This window comes from Lolium perenne, chromosome 3, assembly GCF_019359855.2.
Source record: "Lolium perenne isolate Kyuss_39 chromosome 3, Kyuss_2.0, whole genome shotgun sequence".
Lineage (NCBI taxonomy): Eukaryota > Viridiplantae > Streptophyta > Magnoliopsida > Poales > Poaceae > Lolium > Lolium perenne.
Genome location: NC_067246.2, coordinates 249,866,407 through 249,875,583, shown reverse-complemented (window position 1 = coordinate 249,875,583; position 9,177 = coordinate 249,866,407). Strand labels below are relative to the sequence as shown.

The 9,177-nt window shown below is 50.6% G+C and overlaps 1 protein-coding gene across 1 annotated transcript; it reads right to left on the bottom strand.

Moving 5' to 3' along the window:
* Positions 1–3,799: 3,799 nt before the first annotated feature.
* LOC127344681 (nuclear transcription factor Y subunit B-2) lies at positions 3,800–6,392 on the bottom strand. The gene is made up of 8 exons (XM_051371016.2): positions 6,235–6,392; positions 5,936–6,148; positions 5,696–5,825; positions 5,550–5,555; positions 5,094–5,186; positions 4,972–5,022; positions 4,773–4,837; positions 3,800–4,072 (listed from the first exon to the last, which is right to left on the bottom strand). The coding sequence occupies exons 2-7, from the start codon at positions 6,130–6,132 to the stop codon at positions 4,817–4,819; spliced, it is 498 nt and encodes a 165-aa protein (XP_051226976.1). The 5' UTR covers positions 6,133–6,148; positions 6,235–6,392; the 3' UTR covers positions 3,800–4,072; positions 4,773–4,816.
* Positions 6,393–9,177: the final 2,785 nt, after the last annotated feature.

Below are 9,177 nucleotides of genomic sequence, written 5' to 3'. Positions count from 1 at the left end.
TTGATCACATCGTCTTAGAGAGCTCAATCCTTTGCATACTTTGCATATCCTTATTGCCTCTTGGTGTTTCTATGTGTAAGGTTCTTGAGCTTGTTGCTAGCTTTACAACAAGCCCAAGTTCATCAAAAACGGAGTTCGCATGCATCTTCTATTGCGTTTTCGAGGTTGGGTGATTTTACCAGTTATTCATAATATAAGGTTCTACCTTTTATATTCATGAAAAAATCCCTTCCTACAGATTCTTGTGTTTTCACTTTCCATAGGATAGCATTTGTTGTTATCTTTCAAACAAAATTGGTTTCATTCGAATCGGAGTTCGGGAGCTCTAGTTATTAAAGGAAAAGGAAAAAGGAGAAAAGAAGAAAAAAAATGGAGGGGCAGCCGGCTGGGCGACCGGCCAGCCGGGCCACACGCCGGCCCACCCGGTCCGCACCGGTCGCCAACCGGACCGGGCGCCAACCGGCCCGGCGCCGGCCCAAGCGGCCTCGGCCTCGGTCCGCGGCTGCCCGGCCGGCGCTCTCTCGGCCCGACCGGGATCTCCACCGGGCCGTCTCCCCGCCGGAAGGCCCATGCGGCCTGGCTTCCCCCGCGCGGCTCTGGCCTTTCTACCGCCCAGCGCGCGTTCCGCCTCGCCCGGTCGGTGGGCCGGCCCGACCGGACGCCTGACCGGCCTCCCCAGCCCAGGCTCCGGTCGGCCGGCCTGGTAGCCGGCTGGGCTATCTTTTATGCCCGTTTTTCTTGCTTTTTTCTCTGTCTTTTTCTCCCCAACGGTTATTTCTTCCTCCTAACTATAAATAGCCTTCTTCCACCTTGAGCTAAACTAGTTCTTCCCATTCTCTCTCCTCCATTGTTCCATTTGAAGAACTTGCTCTCCCCTTTGATTCCTCCAACCATTCTTGCTCATTCTTGAGGGATCTAAGAGAGGAGATCTAGATCTACACTTCCACCAATCCATTTCTTCTCTAAGTGAGGGAATCTCTTGGAATCTAGATCTTGGAGTCTTTGGTTGACTTTCCCCTTTGTTCTTCCTCTCCAATCACATCCTAGCATTTATTGCTTTGGTGAGATTTGAGTGTGAAGGATTTGAACACCTCTAGTGTTCTTGCTTTGCATCATTGCATAGTGTTGAGCTCTCTACCACGATTAGTTCGAGTGAGAGACCGTGAGCTTGTTACTCTTGGAGGGAGACCTCCTAGTTGGCTTGGTGATTGGTGCTCCGGTGATCTCTTCAAGAAGATTGTGAAGAGGCCCGGGCTTCTCCTTCGTGGAGCTTGTGAAGTGGTTGTGGAGCTTGCCATCTCCGGAGCGGAGGAAAAGCTAACCATAAGGAAAGGGCCATTATCCTTCGTGGGTGTGGTTCGGAGAATAGGGTGAGCCTTCGTGGCGTGGGGAATCCTTCGTGGGACCTCCACCCCTCCAAACGTGACGTACCTTGTTGCAAAGCAAGGGAACACGGGAATACATCCTCATCTCCGCGTGCCTCGGTTATTTCTATACCCGAGCTCTCTTTCCTTGTGATAGCCATCGTGCTTGAAGTTCATATATCTTGCTATCACTTGTGCTACATATATCTTGTGCCTATCTTGCTTAGCTCTAGTTGCTATTGTTACACTTAGTTGAACTTAGCATACTCAGGGTTTGTGCTTGTAAACTAAACGTTAGTTTAATTCCGCATTCTTACAAGACAAATCCGCAAGAGTTTTTAATTGCCTATTCACCCCCCCCCCCCCCCTCTAGGCGACATCTCGATCTTTCACGAGTCCATCTGCAGATGAACCATCGATAGAGGATGGAAGGGGATCTCACACTTCTCCTTTAGGTCGGGCATGATAAGGCATGATCTCATCGATGCCCTCGCACTCAGAGGCAATTGGCACATTAGGCTGCGGCGACGGGGAGGCCCGAGGGGAGAAACAATCAAAGAAGCATTCCTCCCCAACCACATCCGTCTCGCCATGGGCCATCACAACGACCGCAACATCATCAACAACCACAGACTGCTCCTGCTTAGAGGCCTCGCAAGAAGCAAACAAGTCCGCACGCTCCACGGACTCGGTGGCGAGCACCAATAAAAGATTGAATTTTGATGCCTCTTCACGCAGTGGATGAGCCACCTCCCCGATGTGGTCACTGGTCAGCGACAAGCTGAAGAAGTTATGTGCGCAGCAGCGCAAACTGAGACAGTAAAGCTGAGGTCAAAGTGATGTTACATTGGAAGCGGCGCTCCCGAACCACATGCTCCTAGCCCTCCTCTGCAACAATAGAAGCAACAGGAGAGAGGCCGACGCTGAAGAAGGATCATGCAGAAATTTGTTTTGATTTTTCTGAAACTTTTTGATAGCATTTTTAAAGTTTTAAATAAACAGGTGTGCCTACACCCTTGTTCCACTAGCTATTTCTGCGACATTAATATGGTAATTAAGGGCGCTGCAATCAATTCCTGCACCACTCCGCCAGTGGGAAGAAATCCACATCTCGTTCCGGACGAGCTTCGGTGCAAAAAATGTGTGTTGTTTGTTAGCCTGCATCGCACCGTTAGAGAGTCAAATGCATTTTGTTTGGTTGCTCTGTATTAGACTACAAATCTGAGCGGATATAACTTACAGACGTTTGGTTGCTCTGTATTAGTGTGTGTAGTACTGTCTAATATCTGCTAATCGTCTACTTACCACCTAATAAAGTCCAAACTAGACAAACTCATCATCAACTCAACTCCACAACCCCGACAAGGATGAGGCCAGCATGGGACGAGGTCGAGCGCGGGGCTAGTGACGGCACGGCGAGGCCGGGCTGCGCATGCAGGTGGGCACGCGGCGGAGCGCCGCAGCCGGCGAGGCACGCGCGGCTGAGCGCGACGGGCGGCTCGGCGCAGGGCAGGGCGCCGCGGCCGGCGCGGGTGCGGCCATGCACACCATGGAGTGGCCTGGCGCGGCAGGCCGGCTCGAGCGCGGGGCAGGGCACCACGGCCGAGCGGCGGGCGGCTCGGGTGCGGCCGGCGCGGCGCGAGCGGGCGGCGGGGCGGGCGCGCGCGCGGCCGGAGGGGCGGGGTAGGCTGGCGCGACGAGGGAGCGCGTGGCCGAGGGCGAGGAGGGGCGGGGCAGGCCGGCGCGGCGCGCGCTGCCCGGGTCGGGCCAGCCGCGGCCATGGCAAGCACGACCAGGCCAGGCCGGCGAGGGGGGCGGCCGGCGCGGTCGGGGGCTGGGTTGGGCGGGAGCGGCGCGAGGAGAGGCGGCTGCTGCTAGCTCTCGTCGACGCACGCCCATGGCGAAGCTCCTCGCTATGGCCGTGGCATGGCCATCGCGGAGTCTGTGGCCGTGCCATGGCCGTCGCGGAGCCTGTGGCCATCGTCTAAGAGCTCTTCCCATGGAGTCATGGAGTGGATTAAGGAGATAGATTAAAAAAGCTCCTGAAAACACACGTTTTGTGAACGTTTGACCTTTTGCATTGCGGGGCCAAAGTTTGCATCAGCGGAGATGGGAATTTGCATCGCCAGAGCCTAGCCTCAAGAAACTGCCATTTCGGGCGTTCTTCTAGGGCCTATCCGAGGGGTGCTTTAAAACCCGTACCATGCAAAAACGCGGGAAGGACCAATTTTCTTCTCCACTAATGCAAAAAAGGAGAATGCGCCCTAAGTTGATTTGGAGGGACGCGATCAGTTCCCTTGCCACTGATGGCAGAGCAGGTTTATAGTTGGCCTGCATGTTGCATCGCATTAGAAATCTTGAGCACAGGCCAGACGGCCGCGTGCCTGTCTAGGAGACTTCCGTAACGGGGCAGCCGGCATGAACACCGCGAACAATAAGTTAATGACCAGTTGCCATAGATTTATGCTTTCCTAATACAAATATCTGAAAACAAAAAAGATTGCCAAACTACCAATGGCTGAATTATTCTGAATATACAGATAAAAACAAGCACTAAACCATAGGTGAATCTATTCTCACGGAAGCAATTTACATCTTGGAGGCCAGCCATCACAACCAACTGCTAAACACCCTTTCAGATGCCTTAGTTTTCAGCCAATGATCATGAACCTAAGGTGGAGGCGGCTTCCTTAACAGATAGATAACCACTGCAGCAAAACAACGTTGTATCAGAAGAAAGAAAGTATAGCCAATGCAGAATGCAATTTGTGTAAACTATTACAAATAGCATTTCACATAGTTGCAGATTTATCAAGCCCTCCTATCGTAGAACTCCAAATTTAAGGTTTAACAATTACATGTAACCATACTGAAGAACCGGGCCCACCTGTCAACCCACAACAGCCCCTTCCTTAGGCTTGGTGGAATCCCCAATAGGTAGGTATCAACCCACAACAACCAAGGAGCTGACAATTGGGCCATGTTTCATACTGCCTCCGGTTCAAAATAATTGCCTAAAAATGGATGTATCTAGACATGTTTTAGTGTGTAGATACATTCATTTTGGGGCAATTATTTTGAACTGGAGGGAGTAGTATGGTTGCACTTAACAGTTAAATCTGGATATTTGAGATACCTATGCCTAAATCCAAAGTTATGTGATGGACTGTACAAAATATGAAATTTACATAAGAAAAAACGCATTGAGTATGCAGAATATGAAGAGAATCTTCTTTCATAGAGCTAACAGATACATACTGTAATTAACTTGTTAAAAGAGCAGAAGATTCATGAAAGAAGGTAACAGAAACCAATTAAAAAAAGAGAATGGGTACTAAGTTAGGGCTGTCTAATACTGTTTGAAATTTGCGTCACATATGACATGCTTATATCAGTAAAAGAAAATACCTCATGGGGCAATACCCATTGTCGAAAATTGCCAGTCTTCAGAGTTAGGTGTCCCCATTATGGTACTGGGGAGTGTAAAGGGGAAAAGTGTCAGCTACATAAGGTGATAATTTGGCGATTGCATTGCAGAATTGTATCGCACTTAGCTTCAAAAGCAAACTATAGAGTTGTAGTGGCAAGTGATACTGTGCTAAGTTACCTGAGGTTGCATATAACCCACCCCTTGGGCGTAAGCTCCATGCGGGACCATCTAAATGGAACATGAACAAGTCAGTTTCAAGCATCACTAGGTTTAAAGCAACACAAGCTAGAAATACCAACCCCTTGGGCACTTGAGCTAGTGGCGCCATGGGCACCCATCGTATCTTTCTTTACGGATCCATCACCAGATTTCGATGTCAATTTACTATCACCCTACAGGAAAGTAATAGACAAAGAAGTTTGGTTAATATTCACAACTGAAAAGTACAGTGTATTAGTTGGAAACTGGAGTGATTTTCATGAATCCAGTTATGTTTCTTTCCCGTATATGAAACTGGAAAGAATGCAAGTATGATTCAAGTGTTCATGTGAGGAATATGCGCAGTTTCCATCAAGTGCAAAGTATAACTGATTATAGGCATAGGGCATAGCTCAATGAATGTAATCAGGTTGCTTTCGTTTTTAGGCTAAGCTTATGGTTAAACTAGGACTAAGAGGAACCTAATTTTTTGTTTGTTTCGCATTGATGTAGAACAGTTGAGTGAAATCATAATAACGGGTTAGAGTATAACATACCTCCATCTGCAATCACCACGACCGTCCGGAAGATTGCAAGGAAGAAGACAGAGAAGCAAGGTGAGATGGGATATATACAAAGCAAGCAAATTATGCGCATGTGTACTAAGAAGAAGAGCGGAGCAAGAGGCATGATTACTACATACATCTCTGTACTTTTGCAGGTAGATCTTGAGGGGGTCCACGTACTCCTCGAAGCCGAGCGTGGCCATGGCCCAGAGCAGGTCGTCCCCGTTGATGGTCTTCCGCTTCTCCTTCTGGCACTTGTCACTCGCCCTGCACCGCCAGCGAAAATTACAAGTCGAACCCAAAAAACAGAACAAAGCCAAGGGGTGACGCTAGCTAGCTAGCGAGGAGCAGCAGCAGGGGCTGAAACTGGAACTCACTCGCTGGTGACGAAGGAGATGAACTCGGAGACGCACTCCTGGAGCGTCTCCTTGGCGTCCTTGGCGATCTTGCCGTTGGCGGGCACGGCCTTCTTCATGATGCGGCTGATGTTGGCGATGGGGAGGAACCTGTCCTGCTCCCTGACCCCGCCCCCGCCGCCGCCCCTCGGCGGGCTCCCGCTGTCCTCGTCGGCCATCCGGCGGCCCGAAACCCTAGATCCATCGCGAAACAAATCAGCTGTCAGAAATTCGGCGCGCGATCGAGGGGAGAGGGGAAAGAGGAGAGGGATCGGACGAACCTTATAAAAACGAACGCGCGCGCGCGCGGGAGGGGGGCGGGAGTGGAGGGGAGAGAAGGAAGGAGGAGGAGACGGTGGTTGGTGCGGTGAGGAGAGGTGGGGAATGGGAGATCGGACGCTGGAGAAGGGGAGGAGGCTCGGGCCGGTGCGATGTGGAAGACGACGTATCCGGGCCGTTCGTCGGTCACCAGAAGAGAGAGAAGCCTGGTAGTGGGTCCTCAACCTGCCGGTGGACCCCAAAATCTAGGGCCCAGATGGTTGTGTTGTGGGCTTCTTCTTAGGGCATGTCCAGCGGCGCGACCCAAAACGGCGACCCATTCGGTCCAATTTTGTATGTTCGGGTCACGTCACGAATAGAAATTTGGTTGTGGTTCGGCCTGCTAAACTAGTGCCTCCAGCAATGTGACCCATTCGGTCTGCGCTAGCCAGTTTGGGAGGGCCTAGGATGGCAAGGGGAGGACGCATGAGCACATGCTAGCCACTTGCTGGAGGTCCAAGGGGGACGTACGCGTCATTCGGCCTGACGCATCCGTGACCCAAATTTAGTGAACGGTTGGGTCGGCCCGTCCCAGTCGGTCCGTTTAGGTCGTGCTGCTAGAGCATGCGCGGCATGTCCGTCTGTTCGAGCGGACTGTTTCGGACAGGGCAAGACCAGTTGGATGAAGCCGTTGGAGATGCCCTTATCGTCTATCTTGAGCAAACACAATGGGCTTATTCTTGTTTCGTGGGGCCATGCTTTTGGACTCTCTGTTTTCAATGTAAAGATTGGGTCTCCTATTTGACGTGTTCATCGTTGGTAAGCACCACTACGCATGCAGCAACGCCTCGAGGCCCCCCATATTCTTGTTCTTCCTCTCATCTTCTTCTCTGATCCAGTCCCCCGACATGGATACGCCATATTGGGTACTCAGCATTACCATCCCCGGTACTGAGTCTAGGACATAATAGGCGAAGCCCATGAAGAAAACTACACGTAGGCGAAGCCCAGTTACTATGTAAAATAGTAAGGCTAGGCTCGATCATACCGGATAAATCAACATAGACAATGTAATCAACCTCAAGGTGGACTTTGTGACCTAGCCTACTATATAAGGGCTAGGAGGAGCCACCGAGGAGGGACTAGATTCACAACCCGTGATACACCTGTAACCCTAGTTTTCTGATAATACAATCTCGACGATTTTCACCCTTGACCTACTTTTTTTGAATTCACCAGCGTTCTCCTTCCTCAAAACTCAAGTCCATTATTATGGGCATTGATATGGTTACCGCTTGTCAATTGGCCATCGCCGACCACGCCGCGTTCTCCTTCCTCAAAACTGTGAATTCAACAGCGCTCTCCTTCTTTAAAACCGTAATGTGTCGCCTCGCTGCCTCGGTCTCCCTCTAACCCTCCTTCCACACACACACAACCATCTCCAACTGGCTCACTGCACCCCCGCACCCAAACCCTAAGATCGTACTGTCGGCGAGCTCCTGCACCTGCACCCCACCCCACCCTAAGCCTGCTAAGTTCTCTTCCTCACGTCCGTCGGTGATGCCACATCATCCTCGTCTCTGGAAGGTTTTTAAACGGAAGGCATAAATGCCCGGCTTTAAATTAATAAAGCCATACGGCCAAAGGTATAAGGATGTTGATAACAGCTTACAACACCACACACAGCACAAGCAAACACAGATATGCAACAAGCCCTGCTTGAAACGGCGAGGACCTTCACGCTCGGTGTCGAGGAAGAAGCACACAGCAGCACAGACCAGCCAATCGACCTTGATCACACCTCCAGAGGATCAGCACCAAGGAAACTTCGGCAGCGCACAAATCTCCTCCCTTGCTGCAGAGGGCCCCTACCCTCTCGCCCTGGATCGAAGGGCGTCGCACCGACAGACAAGGGTCTGTTCACCCTTGAACAAGGAGAATTGTTGTCCAAGAGACAGTCACAGGAGGCTCGATCTTGCAGGCCTTCTCGCAGCGACGAGCACGCATATGCAACAACAGCTTCGACAGGAACAGCCGAGAGAAAAATGGAAAGCTTGGGGGAAGCCAACGAACACGGAGGTGCAGGGGAGACGAGCAAGGGCGGGGCGCCCCAGCCCAGCAACCCTACCAGCTGCAGCTGTAGCCCACAGATCCCTCCAAACAGGCAGCACTCACTAGCTACCGCCGGCCCTAGACGGCGCCTTGATGTCTACGCCCCCTCCTTTTCCTGTAGACAGTGTTGGGCCTCCAAGAGCAGAGGTTTGTAGAACAGCAGCAAGTTTTCCCTTAAGTGGATCACCCAAGGTTTATCGAACTCAGGGAGGAAGAGGTCAAAGATATCCCTCTCATGCAACCCTGCAACCACAAAGCAAGAAGTCTCTTGTGTCCCCAACACACCAAATAGGTGCACTAGTTCGGCGAAGAGATAGTGAAATACAGGTGGTATGAATAAATAGTAGCAACGGCACCAGAAAAGTGCTTTGCCCAGGACAGTAAACAAGCAGTAGTAACGCAGCAGTAACGCAAAGAAACAAACGGTAAACAAGCAGCGATAGCAGTATTTAGGAACAAGGCCTAGGGATCATACTTTCACTAGTGGACACTCTCAACATTGATCACATAACAGAATAGATAAATGCATACTCTACACTCTTGTTGGATGATGAACACCATTGCGTAGGATTACACGAACCCTCAACGCCGGAGTTAACAAGCTCCACAATTCAATGTTCATATTTAAATAACCTTAGAGTGCATGAAAGATCAACACGACTAAACCAAGTACTAACATAGCATGCACACTGTCACCTTCATGCTAAGAAAGGAGGCATAGATCACATCAATACTATCATAGCAATAGTTAACTTCGCAATCTACAAGAGATCACAATCATAGTCTACGCCAAGTACTAACACGGATGCACACACTGTCACCATTACACCGTGCAGGAGGAATAAAACTACTTT